We start from the raw sequence: 25263 nt of genomic DNA on the forward strand, positions 1-25263 counted from the left end.
TATTAACAGATTGCAGAATGGGTACAATACAGTACAGCTCAATAGACACAATTGTTAAGGGGATGCAGACCAGGTCCCCCATTTTCAATTCATCATAACATATACGACATACATGACATACAGATAGACAGTACTGCTACATCTATACATTTATGACATACCAGATTTACAAATACAGTACTGTTTGTGATACAAAAAGAGTAAAAAAAAAGAAGAGAGTATATACATTTGATGAAGAAACTGTACATTGTAGGAGGTGGGGTGGGGGGGGGGACTGTACATTGGAGGTGGTTGGGTGGGTGGGGTGGAGGGGTGGGTAGGTGGGGGGGGTAACTGTACATTGGATGTCCAGAGAGTGACAAGAAGACATGGAAGCGGACATGACCGGTTAGCCATCGGGAGAGGTGTTAGTTGGACAATGCCTAAGCTAACCGGTCATGTCCGCTTCCATGCATTGTGCTGAGATAGGCTAGCATTCAGCCAGATAGCTTTCTACTGAACGCACAGAGAGGAAACTGGTATTTATCTTCTTGTCTCTCTCTGGAGAAGACGGTAAGCTCATTTCCCAAAATGTTGGCGGGTTCCTTTAAGAATAATAATAAAAATTATATGTTGGACACGCTCACATGCACCTGCCCTGAGCTTACGCCTGCACTTTCTATGTGTGTCTAGATCTAAACATGACATGACCTTGTCTATGTATTCCAGTAGATGATGTTACCTGATGACACTTTTTAACCCTTCTGTGGTGTGGGACCTGATTTCAACCCCACCATTGGCCTTGGCTCATTTTCTTTGAAGAACATGGAAAAGAACAAATTTTTATTGAGTGCTCCCCCCTACACATACATGTTTACATACATGGTGTTCGGATCCACTGGACCCACAAATTGTAGGTGAAAACTAGTAAACATAGTACAAATTAAACCAAAAGGTTCACTGTACATTCACTGTCTGCCTCCACCTTGTTTAATTTTAAATTTTCAAGATAAACATGATTTTATGTATTATGTTATAAATTATATGTATATGTATATGTTCATCCAACAAATGTATCTGTTTCTGTATTTGGATAGATCGGACATTGGCGTGGTTTATATCAGAATTGTATTTTATTTATATCTTTTTGCAACAATTATTGTACAATAGAAGATGGGAACAGATGTAATCAAATTAACATAACAAACATTAGATTAAAGGAAGTCACGTTAAGTCCTAATATTCATTGCAAATGCAATTGTTGTCACTTCAAAGCATCAAATTGATTTAATATTGGCATATAATTAATTGTGAATATATATTTCAACCTCCTCATACTGTACTTGTCATCTGCATTTGTGTTCTCTCTCTCTTTACACAGCCTGCAGACTAATCGGCTGCCCATAAGATTTAGTTGTTCTGACAAAGTTGACTAAAATGTAATCTAATCTAATCTAATCTATTATGTGTGTGATGTTCTGAAAAGAAAATCAGCTTTATAGAGCAGAAAAGGTTTAAGCATGATACTTATGAGTAATCTGTAAAAAATGCTCACGTCTCATTTCAAATTGGCCCATGTTCAAGATTTAATTTCTAAAATATATCATCTAACAAATTGTTCATACATAAGAATGATACATAGCCTAAATATGAAATGCATGGGCTGTTTTCCATACATAAGGAAGGACAATAATGTCATTTTTTGTTTAAACTGACATTACCATCATGTCTGCCTTCAAAAGAAATGTATAGTCATTCATTTCTTTCTTGATTTGGAGTGGTGGAAATATTTTTGATAATATCTTGGAACAGTGTGTTTCTGGAGAACAAAAGCATTGCGGCCAGTGTTGGGAAAGTTCACTTTCTACATGAACTAGTTCAGTTCACAGTTCACACATTTAAAAATGAACTAAGAACTAGTTCAGTTCATAGTTCAACTAAAGTTCATGGTTTAACAAATTAACTTGTTTATAGTTTATAGTTATTTTTCCAATATGTTGCTGCAAGTTATTATTTGTAAAAATGTTTGCCACAACCCATATCCACAGACAGCAATCAGAATACTGGCATTTCCATCACACTGTGATTATGTATCAGTGTTTCCCCTACAATGATGCACCGAGGCGGAGTGCGCTGTATCAATGGGGCTCATAAAATACAAAATATTATATTCCAGTATAATAATATTAATATCTGTGTAATACGCATATCTGTTTCCATCTCATTATCTGTGCTTTCCCGAATTCATATTCGGATGTGGGTTCATCCCTACTCTTCTCTATCTTCACCTCCACATTTATCAGACAAAAGCACTCTGATGAAGGCAGTGACCTCTAACCCCCTGACTGAATCTGATGCACAAATAACAGTGGTTGAGAGATAGAGAAACAGAGGGTATGGATTATTGTGAATGGCTGTATTTTGGGCCCCCGCGTATATAGTAGCTTGCAAGGGCCTGCTCTATAAACCAGGAAATCAGATAACATTGCCTCCTGATTGGTTGAAATGGCCAATATTTAGCATTATGGGCCACTCAGAGATAAGTGGGCATGCTGGAAACAATATGTTTGATTGAAGCCAGGGAGAAGCGTTGGAGGAGGCCCTACTCAGACCTCACTAGCTGTGAAATCTATCTCACCACTCCCTATCTTTACACAGCTACACAGCAATATCATTATCCCCCTGAGACCCATGAACGAAAAAACTATGATTTTCCTCTCTCACCATCTCTTTCCCTCTCTCTCCCTGCATTTCTCTTTGCTCTCTCTCTCTCACTCTGTTGAGTGATCTTTCTCTGTCCCTTTTCATTTCAATGAGAAGAAGGATTATTTTGAGTCGCAGATGCTAATCTCAACACTGGGAAGCATTGAATAAACATGCATATTCATCTTTTGGTCTCTGGTTGTAAAAATACTTGCATAATTAAGAGTGGATGATCCTGTCGCTAATGATAGCATGCAGTAGATGCACCCTTCCCCCCTTAAAACAAACCTGGAAGCACATTCAGTACTGTATTTGCAAATCTGGTATGTCATAAATGTATAGATGTAGCAGTACTGTCTATCTGTATGTCATGTATGTCATATATGTACTGATGAATTGAAAATGGGGGACCCTGATGTAAACAAGATGAAAGTCTTTCTCTGGTCTGCATCCCCTTAACAATTGTGTTGTGTGTATTGAGCTGTACTGTATTGTACCCATTCTGCAATCTGTTAATAAAGTTTTCAATCAATCAATCAATCAATTCATTCTCATGCATGGTGCTGGCAAACTCTGGTTGTTCACAGTAGGGTACAGTTCTTGACTCTGTATGGACTTCCCTGCCATAGGCACATCGGAGCACCCTGGCACTGACACCCAGCATGTGGTGCCACACTGCCTAAAGGTTGTTTCCTTTTGAGCCCATGTTTACATGCATAACGAATTGAGGGAGGAGGAGAATGCTTCATATTTTGTCTGAATTATGTTTATGTCTTATCAACGCAGTACAGTTGAGCTACAGTATGTATCACTAGTTAAGTTACTTGCCCGAAAGCCACATGGGGAGCACTATAATATAGAACTGTTTGAAGCCTTCAGCTTCTCCTGCTCTGTTGTTGTAGCAATACAATATGAAACATGAGCCCAATTATGCTCTTCATCAACAATACAATACGTCTACACAAACGCCATTCATACAGACACAGTGCATCCAGGCCTTTCAGCGGAAGGCACATGCAAACTATATAAGGTGTAATCATTCTAAATTGGGGCCATTATCACAAGAGCAGAATCTACATCTATTATTCTGAATAGCATATCTCCCTAAACCTCTCATTTCTATAATGCCTCTGCAATTCACTTTTCAATTGTCGCTGGGGGCCTGGTTTCTGAATGGCGTCTCCATTCAGATGTTAATGAGGGGCCCGACCACTGAAAGATGCTCTGCTTTTGTTACAAAGGGTCAGATTAAACCGAATATATATATTTATTACTTGAGATATATTGTATAATATTTGTATATCGTCTGATATCCCTTGTATGTTCTTTGTACATATACACGGAATATCCCTTTACCTAGGTACAGGCCAGACCATAATATTCGTTCTCCTATTGGACAGCGACCCCCTAGGCGCCAACGGCCATACCCCCAATGTCGAGTTCAAGACATGTCTCAACATGCCCAGGTTTGCGCAGTAATACGAGACAGAACTGAGGTTGGCACTAGATTATTCACCTTACGTATAAATACGGCGCAGGTGGATACAGCAGTTAGTGTTATCCTAAAACGTTGAAGCCTTCACCACGATACAACGTGCCGTGAAGTGGGCCCTTTTTGCCCCTAAATAGAGCCTTGAGAACCGCGTGCGAATTGATAGCTAAAGTGTCAGAGTTTAACGCTGTATCGTCGAGTTCGACTTATTCTATTGTAAAGTAATAGTCTATTATGTATAGTGTATCGTGCGGCTACCGTTCTACAGTGACCAGCATTACCACCGGTTCGTCGTACCGAGCTAGTGCACTTATCCAGGCTGGGCGGCCTAACCTCGTGCCGCCATCCGAGGAGTCCTAGACGAGAACCGTGTGGATATGTACACCGGAGAACCTACACCGACGAATGCAGAGCCTTTTCCGGCTGGATTATATTGCTTTGGTACTATGGCTGCTGGAGCAGAGAACCGTCTACCCCACTGCTGTGTGGGATCTACCCTGTGAGGAGCACCGTCGAGCCCGCCTCTATGACCCACAGAGGCTGACTAGCTTTCATCCATGCTGCCATGCATACCGGAGTATAGCTGTTGCTTTGTCTACGGACCAAAGGATTATTGCACCGTCTCCTGTATCTGGAGTCTCTTTATTCCTCGTTGATCCAGACTTTTGCTCCCGACAATTCCTCTCCCCTGCTGGCTTACAACCGGAGGGAACCCCCTTAGTATCTCCAGCGGACTACGAGTGTGCCTTATATAATTCTTATGCTACAGGTGGTATTAATTATACCCATCTTAATATGCTCATGGACTTACGCTCTTGACCTACTTAAGTGTTCTTCGCCATATAAGCGCGACTCATAATTCTCAATATTGTAACCTACTATTGCTGCTCTGCTAATAAATACTTCTAAATATGACTTTCTTTGTTAAGCTGTATTATTGTGTGGGTGTTCACCATATATACCGTGTACTGTATGGCCAGTAATTAAAGTACATAACTAAGTAGTGGTTTAATGATACCATACTCTCAATACAGTCAGGGAATTGTACCCCTCAGTTACAGCTTTACTGGGTAGCAGTATTGCCACCCACCCCTCTGGCTGCTATTATTCCCTATAACACAATGGGCTCACAATATGCATGTTGTTACAATGTCTACCGTCCTTGTTTGTCTCCTTATGCTAGAGGCTCAGCATGAGGACACGAGACAGACAGGACACGGGCTGTCTCAGACAGCAAAAGTAAAGAATGGAACATCAGCGTATAATGAGTGATGGGAGGAGCAGGGTAGCAATGTAGGATAATGTGTAACTATGATAATTATAGATAATGGATAACTATGATATAGATAATGGATAACTACTATAGATAATGTATAACTACGATATATATAATGTATAACTATGATTTAGGGATGCCCCGATCGACCGGCCAGCGATCGGTATCGGCCGATATTCAGTATAAATATGAGATCGGTGAATTCCGATAATGCTTTATTTTCACAGATCGTGAAAACGATCGAAAAACATGATCCAATTCTTAGCGTAGATCTCCTCCTCCTCCTCCTCCTCCTCCTCCTCCTCCTCCTCCTCCTCCTCCTCCTCCTCCTACTCCTCCTCCTCCCAAACCCGTGTCAACAAGCTCCAGCAATAGTCTGCTCTAGTGCATGCAACCTCTGTGAGCTAACGTTAGCTACCTAGCTATCGTTACTGTTTAAACAAAACGACCCAGTCAACTATTCACTTTTAGTTTAATACATGAGGCATTGTCTAACGGTATCTAGCTGGCGAGCTACTGATAGCTCCTGATATCAACAAAAGCTCCAGCAATAGTCTAGTAGTGCATGATACCTCCGTTAGTTAGGTAGCTCACGTTAGCTCACGTTAGCTCACATTAGCTCCCTGTTTACACGGAATGACCAAGTAAACTAAATAGTTATTAACGTAGGCTTGTCTTAACGTTATCTAGCCGGCTAGCAGTAGCTACAGATAGCTCCTGATATCAATGTCTTATAACATTGATTCGATGCGTATTCGAGCTCCTGGCTTGCATCGCAGTCACGAAAGGGGCTAGCTGAGGGAGTAGGGTATATCTGCAGAGCCGCAGATATACCCTGCTGAGGGCATGCTGAATGTGATTTGACCAAAGCAGAGTATACACACAGACAGTGGAGCTGTTTGCAGATAGCGAGCATTTTGACTGACATGACTGCGTAGCACAGCGGAACAACAACACCATCATCAAATTTGCTGATGACACAGTAGTGGTGGGCCTGATCTCTGCCAACGACGAAAGGGCCTACCTGGAAGAGGTAGAGAACCTGTCACAGTGGTGTCAGGAGAACTGCCTCTCCCTGAACGTCAGCAAAACAAAAGAGATGATTGTGGACTTCAGGAGGTCGGGGGTCAAGGACTACAGCCCCCTCAGCATCGACGGGGCACCGGTTGAGAGAGTGAACCGTTTCAAGTACCTCGGAGCCCACATATCCGAGGATTTGACATGGACCACACACATTGACAGTGTTGTGAAGAAGGCACGACAACGCCTCTACTTCCTCAGGCGCCTAAGGAAGTTCCAAGTCAGTCAGAAGATCCATAGGAACTTCTACTCATGTACAATAGAGAGCATCCTGACTGGCAACATCACCTCCTGGTTTGGGAATAGCACTGCACAAGACCGTAGCAGACTACAAAGAGTGACACGTTCAGCCGAACGCACAATTGGAGGGGGGCTTCCCACCGTCCAGAACATTTACAACAAGCGGTGCAAGGGGAAGGCTAAGAGAATTATTAAGGATTCGAGCCACCCGAACAACTGCCTCTTTGAACTGCTGCGGTCAGGCAAGCGATACCGGAGTCTTAAGGCGAGCACATAAAGACTCAGAAGAAGCTTCTATCCCCAGGCCATCAGGCTGCTAAACGAACAATAAACACTATGCAACAACCATCAAATGCACACAGCACACACTCACTTAAACAAACAACACACTGCAGCACCCACTCTCCACACTTTAGATCACACAAACACACTTTATATTTATTGATAAAGGATTTGCACTACAACTCGTACACCTACTGTAAATTGTACCTAAATTGCACCTCATCCCATTTCTGCCTTGCACTATATAGTATTGTATATTAGTACACTGCACAGTATTGTATATTATATGGTAACTCAGTTACGTCTATTCTGCATCGAACATTGTACATATGTCTATACTGAACACTGTGACCTCATTTTTTTTTTACTTCTAATTTACATGCTATACTATGTTATTTTATTTCATACTTATCTTGTCTTGCACAGTCTCTGGAGCGTAACAGTAAGAAGCATTTTGTATAAAAGTATTCTGTACTTCTGTATGACAACTATTAAAGAAACTTGAAACTTGACTTGTTGCGTGGTGGCGATGTCTTGCAGATAATACAACTACAAGTATAATTATATAATATATATATTTTATTAAGAAAGAAAAAAAAGTAGATATTAAATTTTTTTCTTTTTTTTATAAAACCAAAAACGATCGGTATCGGCCGATATGGCTCATAGACGATCGGTGATCGGTATCGGTGGCAAAAAACGTGATCGGGGCATCCCTACTATGATTCAAATACAATAAAATAAAATGTATTTGTAAGGCCCGACAACACACGATAATGTCCCCATGGGCCGGACGAGTCTTCTTTAAACTAAATAATATAGATAATGTATAACTATGATGAACTATTATATAGATAATGGATAACTACTAGATAATGTGGCCAATATTCATGGAAGCCAAGGGAAGCCAAGCTTCCCCAAAAATATAAACAAAATATTAAATTTATTAAATATTTTATATGGTTTACAATAATAATAAAAAATCAGAATTTTTCATCTCTGTGTTATGATTTCTTTTAGAATTGTCTCCCTCTTCTCCTTCTCACTCTCTCTAACACTCTGTCAGACTCACTGAGGCAGGGCCTGGCAGTCACTCTGTGCTCAGGCAGCATTATTTTGATTGACATTGAGAATAGAGAAAATTTGCATAGGGGGAGGGGTCTTTTTCTAGCGTCCACATTGTGGTTGGTTGTGGACTCCACAACCAATTATTAGCCAATAAGATTCAAGCTTAATAAAGGGTTGGGTTAATGTAACATGGGGCAGTCTGGCTGGCAAGTAGTCTAGCGTTTTCAAATTTGCCGCCCTGGGGCCGGGCCAGTCCAGAATGTTTCCACCTGACGTCCACCTTACGTGACAACAACAACGTCTGAACGTCATCCCCTCGTGGGCACGTTCGAATGATCTCTTAGTAGTATCAAACTTTTTTTGCCGGCGGGACCTTTACTGGGGACCAGGCCAGCAGAGCTATGGATATTATGATTTAATAAATCTATCTGTCCAGGAGGCGGACCACATTGGCCAGGTAAGCAGCTTGCATAGGCTAGGCTAGGTTGGTTGCTAACTCTAACGTTATCAGGCTTGCTTGGTTGCTAACTAAGGTAAGCAAGCTAGCTTGGTTGTAGCCCCTTTCGTGACTGCGATGCAAGCCAGGGGCTCGAATACGCAGTCACTTATTCCTCCGTAGTAGCCAGGTTAATTTGGACCACCAAGCATTGCTTAAAAGCTAGCGGTGGGTCCAAAATATATCAGATATAAAGTACCCAGCGTTCCCGCCCGCCTCCTCACTAACACCCGGTCCCGTGAACACATCACTCCTGTCCTCTACTCTCTCCACTGGCTCCCGATCAAAGAACACATCAACTTCAAAACACTACTCCTCACCTTCAAAGCCCTCCATAGCCTGCCCCCCCCCCCCTGCCTCACTGATCTCCTTCTTCCCTACCGCCCCACCTGTTCTCTCCGGTCCTCCTCCACTGCCTCCCTCACTGTCCCGACATCCAAACTTAAAAACTTTGGTGATCGGGCCTTCTCTCGCACTGCACCCCGACTCTGGAATTCCCTCCCTCAGTCCATCACACTCTCCACCTTCAAATCCTGCCTCAAAACCCACCCGTTCTCCCTAGCCTTCAACCCCCACCCATAACCCCCCCTCCAAACTGATGTTTGTTACTGTCGCTCTATGTTTCTGTGTTATCTCATGCTGCTTTCCCCTGTTTCCCCCGTGGTCTTATGTTCCTTTTTTTGTTTCTTTGTTTTACTATGTTACTCTGCCTACCTCAGCGACTTCGGGTCCTTGAGAAGCGCTATATAAATAAAATGAATTATTATTAAATTATTATATATAATGGATAACTATTATATAGATAATAGATAATAGATAACTACTATTAGAGATGTAATGGTATGGAAATACCATTACTTTATAGTGACCAAAATCATCCCGATTATCTGTATTATCGCGGTATTGTTAAAATGTGCTGAAAATCTTCAAAAAGTAATGTTCAAAAATTATTTTAATGGTAAATAAATGCATTTTAATGGTATGAAACAAAGAAAGAGTATTGTTTTTCCAAACCTGGTTGACAGAACTCATCAATATGCTACACATGGAGGCCCAGTAAATTCAAAGACATTTGAAAACCTCTATACCCAAGGCGGACTTGCTTTCTTTGTTTGAAGGGCTAAATTGTTCTATGAACAAGCATTACAATATATAATATGTACTGTAGATGTATAGGAAAATGTGAACTTATAGAGCACTCTTCTTTTCTTTTTTCTTTTCTCTTTGTTGGGGGTGGGGGTGTATATATATACATATATATTTTATATTGTTGTTGTAATGGGTTGGGATTTTGTCTGTTTTGTTTGTATATGTGTTAAAACGTTAAATACAAATAATATCAAGAAAACGATATGCAATGACCCCCCATGCACAATTTACATATTATACAAAAATAACTACTATAGATAATGGATAACTACTAGCCTGAGGCATAGGAATCTGCTTATCATAATCTAATGGCTCACTCAATGTTCCAAGATTAAATGCTTGTGTGTGTATAAGATAAGATAAGATATTCCTTTATTGATCCCCTTGGGGAAATTCAGGCATCATAGCAGCATGGGGGGGAGGGGGGGAGGGGTACAGGTAGTAAAACAACACAGTATACAGGTAGTAAAAGACAACACAGGCAGTGTAAACAAATTGATCAATATGGTCAATATAATTTACTATCTGACTAGCTGAGGAATATTCACATTATTCACAGTGTCACATGAGGTGCAGTATGCAAGAGGTAGTGTTATAATAATTTACTATCTACTGAGTATACATTAATCAAAGTACCAGGGTAGTCTACTTTGTCCCCCTTGGGTTCCTATAAGTCCCAGGTCAATGTCTGGTAGCAGTCGCTGTCGCTGCCCCCTGTTGTGGGGCCTGGAGGCTGCTAGTCGCTGCCCACTGTTGTGGAGCCTGATGGCCGCTGGTATGAAGGACTGTCCGAGGCGGTTAGTTGAGTGTCGGGGGGGGATGAGTCTGTGGCTGAACGAGCTTCTCATCTTGACTAGCTCGTCGTAGAGGGGGTGGTAGGGGTTCTCCATGATGGCATCCAGCTTCCTTATCATCCCCCTCTCTACCATCACCTCAAGTCTAGGTAGCTCGACTCCCACCACGGAGCTAGCCTTCCTCACCAGCTTGTTGAGCTTGTTGGTGTCCCTTGAGTTGATGTAGCCTCCCCAGCATGCCACAGCATAGAAGAGGATGCTGGCCACAACAGACTGGTAAAAAGACTGCAGCAGTTTGTTGCACACATTGAAGGACCTGAGTCTCCTCAGGAAGAACAGCCTGCTCTGTCCCTTCCTGTAGAGGGCCTCTGTGTTGTCCGACCAGTCCAGTTTATTGTTCAGGTGTACCCCAAGGAACTTGTATGAGTCCACCATCTCCACATCCACCCCTCGGATGGAGATGGGAATCGGGGGGGGCCTCTTCTTGCCCCTCCGGAAGTCCACCACCAGCTCCTTGGTCTTACTGGTGTTGAGTTGGAGGTGGTTGCTGTCGCTCCACCCCACGAAGCTCTCCACCAGGGCTCTGTACTCCTCCTCATCATCGGTCGGTGATGTAGCTTACGATGGAGGAGTCGGTCTGAGAACTTCTGCAGGTGGCACCCGCTGGAGTTGCGGGTGCGGGTATGTCTGCCAGTCTTGTAGTTGAGACCATCTAAACCAGTGGTTCTCAAACTACAGGTCACAAACCAAATTGGGGTTGCGGGTAGGTGACAGTGGACCCCGCATTGGAAAGTAAAAAAAAGCAATTAAAAAATAATAATAATAATATATATTCTTTAATGTTCTGGAAACATATTTTGGCTAAATATGCCTCGTTTTATAAATGTGTATTGATAACATAGTGCTGTAATTACATTTTCTAATGATCAAGTTCAACAACGTGTGCTTTTATTTTGATATTCCTTAATTCCACGTTGAAATTACGCGTGTGGGGTCCCCAAAAAAATTCCTAAATAAAATGGGATCACGGTATGAAAAAGTTTGAGAACCCCTGATCTAAACCAAGGCTGAGTCAAGAACGACCAGAGTGCATCAAGTCCAGTCTAGACCAAGACTTCGAGGGGGGGGGGGGGGGGGGGGGGGGGTGTGAGACCAAGCTAATAAGCAGTGATGAGGGGGGGGGGGGGGGGTGAGACCAAGCTAATAAGCAGTGTTGAGGTTGTTACTAAAAAAGAAGTTATGCTTTACATATTACTCGTCACCTTACACATTACTCGCTAGAGAAAGTAATTGGTTACACTACTCATTACATTACCTTTGTGTTACACTTAAAACAGTCTGCAATGCATTGACAAAAAGCTCTATATAACTCTCATTCAATGGGACATGATGCAGAGGATTGATGCGCCAGGCAGTGGCGGCCGGTGTGAACTACATTTGGGTAGGCGCAAGGGGGGGGGGGGCAAGCGGACAGCTGACCAAGTGGACAGCTGAGCTGACTCGACATAACGTTACCAACGTTAAGTCGAGACTCGAGTTCATTCATACTACACTAGTATACACGTATGATCAATGCAATAATGAACACATATATATATCTTGTCATTTTAAACAAGTTACCATTCATTCATTCATCCATTATGCGTCACCCGCTGCGAAATTAACAACAACAATAACACGCTGTGTTGAGAGAGAGAGAGAGCGAGAGAGAGAGAGAGAGCGAGAGAGAGAGAGAGCGAGAGAGAGAGAGCGAGAGAGAGAGAGAGCGAGAGAGAGAGAGAGAGAGAGAGAGAGAGAGAGAGAGAGAGAGAGAGAGAGAGAGAGAGAGAGAGAGACCGCATTAACTCACTGTTTAGTTGAAACGTGGTCCAGGAGGCGTGTATACTTTCCGCAACGGAGTTCGGTTTCCGGGTTCCTCTGATTGGCCGCGACCCCCACGTGACCCGCCCCCTTATCGCTGCCGCTGCCGCTCACCGCTGTGTTGCAGCGCAGAGCGCTCGCTTCCTGAGTCAAGAAACGCGCTGTTGGTAACACCACCCACTTCAATGACAGAGCTCTCTTGTTTAATAATATTGTCGCGTCATCTTAATATGCTGCTTATGCAGTTATCAGCTGTACGCCTGAGTCAAGCCTGAGTCAAGAAACGCGCCACTCTGAAGTCAAGAAACGCGCTGTTGGTAACACCTCCCACTTCAATGACAGAGCTCTCTTGTTTAATAATATTGTCGTGTCATCTTCTGAGTCATCTTCTGTGCTGCTTATGCAGTTATCAGCTGTTCAAGAAACGAGGAAAAGAAACGATGAGAGAGCGTAGATTTCAGTGTGTATCATTTAATCATTTATCATTTAACATTTAACATTTGAAAGGCATACATTGATGACAAGGAGACGTCGAGAGGCTTCGTCTCTGACACGGGGTTGGTATTTATTATTTTTATGTCATTTAGTCTACTTTCATTCTGATTTAATTACTGGACTGTCATTATTGTTATTATTATTTCTGTTATTGTCCTGTGATTCATCGTTGATTATTACTGTTACTGTATTATCTTGTTTCATGTAAAAAAGGGAAAATAAAAAATATTTGTTAAAAAAAAAAAACATACTCAACCTCTACTGTCTTTAACTATGAATGAACACAACACTAACTTACACTGACCGTGTTACCAACAGCGCGTTTCTTGACTCAGAGTAGTGGCGCGTTTCTTGACTCAGGAAGCGAGCGCTCTGCGCTGCAACACAGCGGCGAGCGGCAGCGATAAGGGGGGCGGGTCACGTGGGGGTCGCGGCCAATCAGAGGAACCCGGAAACCGAACTCCGTTGAGGAAAGTATACACGCGTCCAGGAGGGCTTGATAAAGTGTATATGTCCACTGTCCCACAGTCCCAGACTGTTGATGTATATCCACTGTCCAGATAGCTTATTGTTAGCACAACACAACAATACTGTGATGAGCTGTGTCTCACTGTCTTTGCCCATTTCCGCGTCGAACAGCCTGCAAACTACCTGGCGTTCTATCGCTCTGCTCTAAGACAAACTTTAACCTTAACCAACTTCGAAGAGTGGCTACAGTGTAGAAATCAGAGAGCGTCTCCGAGAAATGCGGCTACGGAAAGTATAGACGCTGCTTGCTTAGATGATATAGACCGCTTGAAAACGCACCCGGCTTCCATCATAATACATCATATTTCAACGCACAGCGCGTTACGCACTGATTGGCTGCGACGGATACAGCGATGAAACCAGTGCACGCCCACTGTAAGCGTTATTGCGTCTAGCCCGAGAGAAATGCGGCTACGGAAAGTATAGACTCTGATTCTATGATTCTCTATCAGACAGTCACTTCCTGTTAACGAAAACAATTATTTATATTTGATATATTAACGTTATATTGTGCATTGGAAACACAAACATACTTAAAATGAGTAAATATTATTCATTTTAAACACGTTTATTTTATTTCTAGGGCCCAAAAAACAAAAAAAAATAAAAATTCTTCTTCTTTTAACCAGGGAGGGCGGCGCTCTAGCGCCCACTATCGGCCGGCCGCCACTGGCGCCAGGTGAAGAGAGGGGACACTTGGCTTTCATCTGTCCATCTGTATTCTGTCCTTGAGCTGTTTCTTCTCTTCTCCTCTTGCAGTAGCACTTTCCACTTCAGTAGGATGAAAACATGCAGGACACTAGGGTAATGTTTAGATTCTCTGTTGGCTAATTATGTCAATAAAGAGCTAACACTCGTGTGCAGTTCAAACTTTAGCAGTATGACAGCAAACAGAGATCAGGGGATAAGAAGAAGCGATGAGATAGGGGCATTTTTCGATAGGTTGGTCAACGTATGCCAAGAGGGAATAATTGCAGTATCTATTTGAAGCCATTACAATATAATTGGTAATGTATCTCTCTATCTCTCTCTCTCTCTCTCTCTGATGGACTCTCTCTCTCTCCCTCTCTCCCCCGTTATCTCTCTCTATCTCTCTCTCTCTTTAATGTATACTCTCATCCAGATGTGCACTAGCAATGGTAAACTAGGAGGGACTTTTTGAGGTTCATAACAAGGAATTGTATCGATATGTATATACAACACAGCATTATGAATGGAGATAGACAAAGGAATTAAAAGAAGCAGTAAGATAGGGACATAAGCTTCCATTTAAATCCATCACAAATGGAATGGGTAACATATCTCTCTCTTTCACTCTTTCACTGTATCTAGCTATAATAGGCTGTATTTCAGTGCGTACACTTGAACAAGCTGTAGGATTAGGCGGTGTAGGGTAGGGTGTCTCGATTATTTTGTGGGTCTAGGGTTAATGATCATTTAGCCCTCCAAATGGAGTGTTTTCAGATGCTGGCTCGAAATGGAGGGGTAGAAGAGTTGCTTTTTTCTATCTCACACCGTTCTAAAGATGATTACAACTATTTCCACTGCTACAAATCATGAAAAAATGTATCCTTTTAAGTATCTTTTGACGGCGGACACAATAGGTATGTAAATGTATTTATCAGATATGGCGAAACTGCTCAACTGAACGAACCAAACTGTGTTTGATACATACAATAAATATGTAGGCCTATCATTATTATATGTAACTACACTGTAGGTTACGTTTCTAGACCCTACAAAAAACAAATAATCTCATACATACTCATATCTCATATCTCATACATACTCATATCACTACAGGAATATGTGAGTCCTTTAGATTATTTTACTACTGATGATGGAACGAATGGTGTCCCATTTCCTAGGTAAAGATTTCAACCCCCTCCCTTTGTAGCTCTATTATGAAGTACAACTACCCCGTTGAGGGCGTAATTTGAACAAGCAGTACACTTGGAGGGTTTGTAGTTATTGATTGCAATTGAAGGGTGAAGTTTTACATCCAATCACAGTAATACAAATAAAAATTAAATAAAGCCCAGCATGTTACTGCAGTCTTGAAAGAAAATGCTGTCCTCTTTGTCCAAGACCATCAAGAGTCAAGTAGAAAGGCAGTCAAGTCCAACAACATCTGCATGCTTGCATGTATTTGTTTGCGTGGACCCTTACTGTCTCCCCTTACTGTTAATTCACTACCCTACCATGACAGTTTGAGATCATTTGAATCAAAGCTGAGGTCCATTCATCATAGTGGAGTTGTTGGGGAAACCGCTTTAAAATGCGGTACAAGACGAGTGAAACAGCGAACGTCTTGTGTTATCGAATAGGTTGTCAGCCTGAAAAAGGAGGAAATGACATCTCGCTGAAAGTAAAATGGATGTTGTGCTCAGGTTATTGATTATGGACTACTAATAAACTGTAATTGTGGTAAAAATCTGCGTTTCTTTATTCCCTTCATAATCTTTCCCCTCACTTATCAAAATCCATTGTAATAGTATGGAATTGAGGGTCTATTCAATTTCCACAATATCCATTTCGACCCCCCCCCCCCCCCCCTCTCTCTCTCCTGCTGTTATAGTCAGCAGTCGTAATTTGATAAAACGTCACCCTTTCTTCACCGTTTTATAGTTTACCTGCTGCAATTAAATTTCTATCCTTATTAGATTCACCCAGATGCCCTGTCACATGTATTTGGCTTTTGGATGTGTGTTTGTGTGTGTGTGTGTGTGTGTGTGTGTGTGTGTGTGTGTGTGTGTGTGTGTGTGTGTGTGTGTGTGTGTGTGTGTGTGTGTGTGTGTGTGTGTGTGTGTGTGTGTGTGTGTGTGTGTGTGTGTGTATGTGCGCGTGTGTGCGTGTGTGTGTGTGTGTGTGTGTGTGCAGGAGCACCCACTGTGATGATGTCATAGAACGCATCTGCAAAGGCAAGAGAGAAACATGGAATAAACTAGGTGGTGTTGAAGAATCTCTTTTGGTTGCCCCAAACAATAGCTTAAATCTCACACCTTGGTGAGAGTCAAAGGGTTACAGCCCTACCCGGAGTTAGACAAGCTCTGTGCATGCAGTAGGTGTAGGGAACACCCGCACCATTAGCTAGCTTAGCGTCATTCACTGGAAGTAGGTTAGTCTAGCTAGTCACAAAAACGTCCCTGTAAACATGTTGTGACCTGTGTATTTACCATGTAGAGAAATACAGTTTTTTAATTAGACATTTTAGTTTTCTAAGCACATACTCTGTTTACCAGGAAACACACAACAACAGGGCTTTTTAGGTGAGCCCAGGCAGCAGTGGTTCGGCAAAAACATTTTCAGAGTATGTATCTGCTTAGAAAACGAACATGTCTCATTTAAAATGTGTATTTCTCCACATGGTAAATACACAGGTCACAACATGTTTACAGGAAAGTTTTGTAGTTGTATTTGGAGTGTATTTCGTGACTGTTGGGAACTAGGCTAGCTGGACTAACCTACTTCGTGAATGACACTAAGCTAGGTGCGTGTCTTCCTACTCTTACTGCATGTGCAGAGAAGAAAAGGGTATGTATCTGCTTGTGTAACTCCGGGGTAGATGGCAAATAAGCGAATTTCCCCTAAAGTTGGCGTGTGCCTTTAAGCTCAGTGTCCCCTTTTCTCCCTCAGTGTCTCCCAGCTGGCCACGATGAGAGCACTCTTCTTAGCCAAAGCTCATTTAACCTACATTGTACTTTATATACTGTATGTGTTTCACTTAAACCTATATTGATCATGAAGATCCGTCTACGACATGATTGATGAGTCCGGTTCCACCACAGCGGTCAAGAGCTAGATGACTGCCTGCCAACACAGCAGTGTAACACTTAATGACCTATCAATGACCACTGACCAGTATGCATGAGTCTAGACTACTACCTACTACGGTAGGCATGGATTATTTTATCCCACAGCATTGCTGAGCATTCTGATATGTGTTTAAAGTACTCCTTAACAGTACTTAAGTTGTTTTTGGGAGGATATTGGATCATGCATCATGATATTGGACTATCCGGAATGTGCAGTGGCGGACTGTGGGGTCTTGCACTCGGCCTTCAATCATCAGATTGATGAACCCGCCACACACTGTACTACAGTAAAACAGCCAGCAGGCCAGTGAAATAAAAGGCCGATCTGTGGTGTGCAGATTTTAGGTCCACAGAAGGTGAACAGCTCCAACACACACAGCTCACACAACAGCTCCAACACACACATACTGTACACACACAAATCGCATTCATCGCCAGCACCACAGAAGGTGGACAGCTCTCTCAGGCGGCCTGTGTGGATGGACAGCTCCCACCAACACACACACACCTCATTGCACGAAATGCCAGATGTCAGGTGTCTATTTAGAAATAAATAGCAACTAATCCTTTCTCTCTCCCTCCCTTCCTCCCTCCCCCCCTCCCTCCCTCCCTCCCTCCCTCCTTCTATCTTGGTCCAGGGTGCAGGAGCTGAGAGAGTTGGGGGAGCTGTCTCCTCACTGGGACAACCTGAGGACAGAGGTGACGGCACGCTACGGGGGAGTCATCAGCTGCTACCAGGAGACCCTGGCTGAACTGGACAAGATGACCGGTAGGGCAGGACACACACACACACACACACACACACACACACACACACACACACACACACACACACACACACACACACAACACACACAACACACACAACACACACACACACACACACACACACACACACACACACACACACACACACACACACACACACACACACACACACACACACACAGTGTTACACCGGGGACACACCGGACACCGAAGCAGCCGAGAAGAGCAGTTTCCTTTTGGCTCCATGTTTACCTTGAGGCGCGACAGTGGCTTGGGAGGTAGAGCAGTCGTCTGGCAATCCGGAGGTTCCCGGTTCGATTCCCGCTCCTCCCGGGCAGCGTGTCGATGTGTCCTTGAGCAAGACACCCCTAATTGCTCCCGATGAGCAGGTTGGCACCTTGAATTGTTGCCTCCGCCGTCGGTGTGTGAATGTGTGAGTGAATGGGTAAAATGTGAGGAACAAATTGTAAAGCACTTTGGATAAAAGCGATATATAAAAAAGCAGTAATTTACCATTTACCTATTGTACTGCACTGCGGCCAGCTCACGGTCTTCAGCTGTAGTTTCAGCACCTGACACTTCGGTATCAGGTCTCTGTCTCTGGTGTTAGATGTTGCAAGTGTCCTTGGTTTTACAAATGATGATGTATTCTGCTGCCGTTTATGGAAATCACATTTCCAGACAAATTTTCTTTGTTTGTGTGCTGACACCATATCACGGTTTGTCCGTGGCTGCAGAGAGACACAGGTTTTTCTCATCCTTCCAGAGGAAGGGAATGCACTTGCTCCACATTTGTACTACTGAAGGAGTGGAGAAAAGGAAAGCCTGGTTATGATGCAGATGTTGAATGCTTGGTGTTTAAAGCAGCAAAAGAAAAGGCTGCTTTGCAGTTCTTTGTGAATATTCATGGTGGCTGTTTGCTCGCAGTGGAAACGAGGGACTCTGTGTGACTGACATTGTAGAGTAGATTTAAGCTCATTTGTGAACTAAATGTACATTTACAATTTTGTTGACAGGCAATAGTACCCAAGGATTGCATCTACATGGAGAAATAAAAAAGGTCTCTTTTTCAAGGGTGATCTGACCAAGAAGGCAAGCACAAATTATGTCAATACATATAGATAACAAAGCACAATACACATACAATTTGTCAGTAGACTACCATACAACTGAAAAATGTAATTCAGCTTAATAAAATACAAGCCCAATAAAACAGTAACAATCAACCTCAGCGTACTGAGGAGACCAGAGGTAAAGTAGAAAAGTGCTACACATCAAAGCAGGAGGCAAGGATTTCAGATATTTTTTGTTTGAAGCAATACAAAGAGATTGGAGAGGCCAATTTGAGACGTGTTTGGAGGTCATTCCAGGACCAAGGGCCAAAAGAAAATAGGCTTCTTGTTAAGGTTTGTAAGCGACCCCAAAAGCACAACACAAGACAGGTATCAATGTTAGTAAAAAAAAGCGTAATTTATTACATAATGAAAAAAGGCAACACTTCCCCTTTAACTCGTTGACTGCCATAAGCTTTCGTCATATTTACTAAATGGCGCCAGCGTTATTGACAATTTTAGCGATGTTTGTAGACCCATCGTGTGTTCTGTATTATAGCTATGGAGACAATAGTATGGTTCATTTGACAGGCATTGTTCATAGTCCATTACTGACGAATTAGTTCATTTCTACATACTGTAGTGTGTTACACGCTACACATCGCCCCATTTCCAGAATAATCCAGTCTTTTTCCATAGATCGCAAGATATGACACATTATATCCAATAAGCCCAAATCGTTCTGGTTGATCGCCTGAAGCTCCAAATTGTTAGGGATAGTGTTGGTGGAGGACCCAAGCGCAGAGCAGGACGAGATGAAAAAGGCAATAGGCAGACGAGACGTGGAGCCAGGGGTGAAGTGTAGGAAAAAATGTCTTTACTTCAAAAGGCAGCAGCAAACAAAACAAGGAATAGCTCACAATGAGAGCACGTACAAAAACATAACAGAAAACCACAGCAGAGCTGGTATGTAAAAAATATACCTAACTACAAATAAAACACTAACAAACAAGCCGGACTGTACAGAAAAACAAAAGGGGGGGGGAAACTGAAAACTAGACTTACTGAAAACCAACGACAAGGAACACGAATGGGAGCAAACAGATCATGAACCAAAACAGCAGTAGCAAACGTGGACACCAAACACCAGACAGGAACCGAAACAATGAACCGACAATGGAGGACAGGAAACACACAGCATATATAGAGGGAACAATTAAAACAAGAGACCCAGCAGGGCAATCAGCAAACGAGACACACATGAGGGAGAACAACCAGGAAGGAAACACACACAAGAAAAGACTGAAACACTAAACAGAGAAACATAACAACAACCATACAACACCACAAGGAACTAACAAACTAGGAACATAACATTTAACAGGGGAACAAGAAGGGCAAGAGACAAAGTAACAGGGGAAGGGCACAGAGAGACAGAGCCACCAGTGCACCAGGAGGGTATGCATGAGGAAGATAAGGGGTAATGAAGATGAATGTCCAGCAGGGGGAGGTAGCAGTCTGTGAGAGGGAGGGGGCTGTTCATGAGTCCTTGGATGGACAGGAGGGGAGGGGGGTAGCAGAAGGCGGACTCTGGCCAGGGAATGCTGAACCATTACAGTACTCCCCCCTCAAGGGACGGCTACCAGATGGCCCAAAAGACCACCTGGGAACGGGTAAGAAGGGGGGCCAGGATACAGAGAAGGTGAACACAGGGAGAGTCTGGGGGAAAAAGTCAGGATGGATAGGACTAGGATGAGGGGCACTGGGGCAGGGGAGCGGCGACAGAAACCCAGGAGGGGCTTAGGAGAAGGGGGGCCGGCGAACAAGACCGGAGAGGGGTCTGGAAAAGGGAGAGCGGGGCACGGGATCAGGGGAACTGGAAACGGGGACAGAGGGTCGATGAGGGGAACTGGGAACGGGGACAGAGGGCTGATAAGGGGGTCGAGGGGGAGCAGGGGGGCCGAGGCGATAGCCCAGGAGAAGCGGGACCCGGTGTAGGACCCCGGACAGGGGTCCCTCCAGACATGGGCCTCGGCGCAGACCACGGCGTAGACCACAGCGAAGACCATGGCATAGAACCGGACCAGACGAAGAAGCAGGCCTGGACGTAGAGGCGGGACCAAATAATAATGGATTGGATTTATATAGCGCTCTTCTCTGACTGACTGTTGCTCTGACTCAGAGCGCTTCACAGAGTTCATTATTCGTTCATACACAGTCATACCGGTGGTGGTAAGCTACAATTGCAGCCAGAGCTGCCCTGAGGCAGACTCACGGAAGCGTGGCGAATAATCAACGCCTACGGCCCCTCCGACCACCACCAACATTCATTCACATGCATACACATTCATACGAGGCAAGTAGGTTAAGTGTCTTGCCCAAGGACACAACGGCAATGGGATGGACATGGGCTTGAGCGGGATTCGAACCACCAACCCTTCGATCATTGGACGCCCCGCTCTACCCCTGAGCCACGCCGCCCCACAATGAGCACGCCGACCAGATGAGGAAGCAGACCCAGACGTAGAGGCGGGACCAGACGAGGAGGCTGGGCTAGGCGTAGGAGCCGGACCAGGTGTGGAGGCCGGGCCGGGCGTAGAAGCCAGACCGGGCGTAGCGGCTGGGCCAGGCGTCGGAGCGGACCAGACGAAGAGGCAGGACCAGGTATAGAAGCCGGACCAGGTGTGGAGCCGGACTCAAGCGTAGAGCCGGACTCGGGCGTAGAGCCGGGAGCAGGTGACTCCCCGGGGACAGGAGCAGAAGCAGGGATCCCGGCCCAGAAGTCGGGGTCTCCCCGGGAGCCGGAGAAGGGACAGGAGAAGCCGGGGCTACACTAGCAGGGGCTAGGCTGGCAGTAGAGGCTGGGTTAGCTGCCTGGGAAGTGCTAGCTGCAGGGCCTATGCTAGCTGTAAGGGCTACAATAGTAATAGAGGCTGTGCTAGCTGCCTGGGCTGTGCTGGCTGCAGAGGACCTGCCAGCAGCAGGGGCTCTACTAGGTGTGGAGGCCTAGCTAGCTGCAGGGGCTAAGCTAGCAGACAGGGCTGTACTAGCTGTGGAGGCCTGGCTAGCTGCAGGGAACAAGATAGCTGGAGGGGCAGTCCTAGCTGTGGGAGATGACAAGCTAGCTGGAGAGGTTCTGCTAGCTGCTGTACTGTACTAGCAGTACATTTACATTTAGTCATTTAGCTGACGCTTTTATCCAAAGCGACTTACATGTTCTGTACGACAAGCCATCAGGAAGGGCACAACTCTATCAGCTGAGCAACAATGTTCATCAAAGTGTTGAGTGCTACAGTGTAGGTTAGTTTATTAGGACAAGTGCATGACAGTTCGTTTTTTTTTTTTTTTTTTTTTAGATAATGGTTGAAGAAGTGCGTCTTTAGTCGACGGCGAAAGATTGGACGTGTTTCGGCTGTCCTAACTCAAAGCAGTAGAAGCTAAGCTAGCAGTAGAGGCTGTGCTAGCTGTAGGGAACAAGCTAGCTGAAGGGGCAGTCCTAGCTGTGGGGAACAGGCTAGCTGACGAAGCTATGCTAGCAGCTGAGGCTAAACTAACAGTTGAGTCTGTGTTAGCTGTGGAGGCCTGGCTAGCTGCAGGGGCTACGCTAGCAGAAGGAACTGTACTAGCAGTAGGGGCAGTGCTAGCCGTGGAGGCAAGATACAAGATACAAGAGATACAAGAGTTTTTATTTGTCACGGCATACAGGTATACAGTGAAATGCATAGGGTCTTGCCCGCAACGATGTGCATAATACAATAGTAATAATATATAATAAGAATCCAACCAATAGAGCGTCATTGTGCAATAAACAAGTAAATAAAGTAGGGCAATCAGTATCTGTACATGAGTTATTTACAGAGCATGGTAGGACATGCTAGGGCCTATTGTGAGGATGGGGGTTCTTGCAGAGCCCAATAGCAAAACACAGGAAAAGAGAATGGAGCGGTTTAGGGTTCTTTAATTATTCTTCCCAACCAAGCAGAGTATAACAGGAATGTGAAAAAGGAATGTGAACAACACGGAGGTTATAATGTTCTTGGGGGAAAGAAGAATGAGAGCAGGTGCACTTCAGTGCAGCTGTCGGCAGCGAGAGAGGGAGGACACAGGTCTTGCGCTTGAGAGGGTGGAAGGACGCTGGGGCTCAAGACGTCAAGGTGGAAGGGCGCTGGAGCGAAGTCCTGGGGCATAAGAAACAGAAGGTTAGGGCAAGCATAAACAGGGGTAGTTACAGCTGCTCTTCAGGTAGCGTCGTCGTACCTCGGTAGGCAGTTTAACACTGCGACGTTGGATGACGGGTTCTGCCAGTTGAAGTAGGGAACGCTTGATGAGGTGATCTCTTGCAGCCGTGCTGATTGCTCCTCATCTGGCAGACACAAGCTCTGATCGTGACACGACCCCCCCCCCCTCGACGGGCGCCTCCTGGCGGACCCCCAGGCTTGTCCGGGTGGCGGCGATGGAAATCCCGGACGACCTCAGGGTCCAGGATCATCCCTCGGGAGACCCAGCTGCGCTCCCAGTCCACAAGGTATTGGTACCCACAACCACGGGGATGCACGTCCAGCAGCTGGTGGACGATGTAGGCCGGATGGTCATCGATGATCAGCGGAGGAGGAGGCTCTGGAGCAGGAGGAGACAGGGGACTGGAGAGAACCGGCTTCAGCTGCAACACATGGAAGGAGGGGTGAATGCGCATGATGGCGGGGAGCTGGAGCTTAACGACCGAGGGGTTGATAACGGACAGGATTTTATACGGACCAACAAAACGGGGGGTGAGTTTGCGGGACAAGGACTTGAGTGGAAGGTCTCGGGACGAGAGCCAAACCATCTGACCTGGTTGGTAGTCGGGAGCCGGAGTCCGGTGGCGGTCGGCGAAGCGACGGTTCTGCTCAGCGGTGCGGAGCAGCGCAGCCCTCGTGTCCTCCCATATCCTCCTGCAGCGGCGAAGGTGGTCCTGCACCGAAGGCACGGTGATCTCCTCTTCCTGTGCAGGGAACAGTGGGGGTTGGTAGCCCAGGGAGGACTCAAAGGGAGACTGACCTGTGGCCACGGAGGACAGCGAGTTGTGGGCATACTCGATCCACGGCAGGAACGTACTCCAGCCGGAGGGGTCCCGGGTGGTCACGCAGCGGAGGGCGGATCCCAGGTCCTGGTTGGCCCGCTCCGATTGACCGTTGGTCTGCGGGTGGAACCCGGAGGACAGGCTGACCGTGGCCCCCAGGGACCGGCAGAAAGCCTTCCATACTTGGGAGATAAACTGCGGGCCCCTGTCGGAGACGATGTCCACCGGGATCCCGTGGAGACGGAAGACGTGGAGCACCATCAGGTCCGTGGTTTCTGTAGCAGAGGGGAGTTTGGGGAGAGCGACAAAATGCACGGCCTTTGAGAACCGGTCCACGATGGTGAGAATGACAGTGTTACCGTGTGAAGGAGGCAGTTCGGTGACGAAGTCCAGGGCGACGTGCGACCAAGGCCGACCGGGAACAGGGAGCGGCCTGAGGAGCCCGGCTGGTGGTTGGTAAGAAGCCTTTCCACGGGCACAGACGGTGCAAGGACGAAGTTGCGGGTGTCCTCCCTCATGGTGACCCACCAGAAGTGTCGCTTCAGCAGGGACAGGGTACGGTTGATGACAGGCGAACCGGGAGGCGTGGACCCACTGGAGCACCTGGGAGCGGACGAGGTCGGACGACAGACTGGATCTCCCAGGTGGCGGCGGCCACCAGGCAGTAGGAAGGAAGGATGGTGTCCGGGTGTGCGGAACCCTCCTCGGGGACGAACTGCCTGGAGAGGGCGTCTGGCTTGGTGTTCTTGGAGGCAGGCCTGTAGGTCAGGGTGAAATTGAACCTGGTGAAGAACAGTGCCCAGCGTGCCTGGCGGGAGTTCAGGCGCTTGGCCATCTGGACGTAGGCGAGGTTCTTGTGGTCGGTCCAGACCAGGAAGGGGGTCTCCGATCCCTCCAGCCAGTGCCTCCACTCCTCCAGTGCCAGTTTGACTGCCAGGAGCTCCAGGTTCCCGATATCGTAATTGACCTCTGCCGGGGTCAGGCGGCGAGAGAAGAAGGCACAGGGGTGCAGTTTCTGGTCGAGGGTGGAGCGTTGGGAAAGGACCGCCCCCACTCCGGTACTTGAGGCGTCTACCTCCACCACGAACTGGCGGGACGTGTCCGGCTAAACGAGGATGGGCGCGGAG

The 25263-nt window shown here is 45.5% G+C and overlaps 1 protein-coding gene across 1 annotated transcript in view; it reads left to right on the forward strand.

The window, feature by feature from the left end:
- inpp4b (inositol polyphosphate-4-phosphatase type II B) overlaps positions 1-25263 on the forward strand; it is a gene marked incomplete at its 5' end in the record, with an annotated part of 822779 nt that overhangs the window by 524822 nt on the left and 272694 nt on the right. Inside the window, one exon of the mRNA XM_084318315.1 lies at positions 17903-18026. Coding sequence (XP_084174441.1) covers positions 17903-18026 — 124 coding nt within the window. The remainder of the gene's footprint in view (positions 1-17902; positions 18027-25263) is intronic.

This window comes from Notolepis coatsorum, assembly GCF_963971535.1.
Source record: "Notolepis coatsorum genome assembly, chromosome: 7".
Taxonomy (NCBI): domain Eukaryota; kingdom Metazoa; phylum Chordata; class Actinopteri; order Aulopiformes; family Paralepididae; genus Notolepis; species Notolepis coatsorum.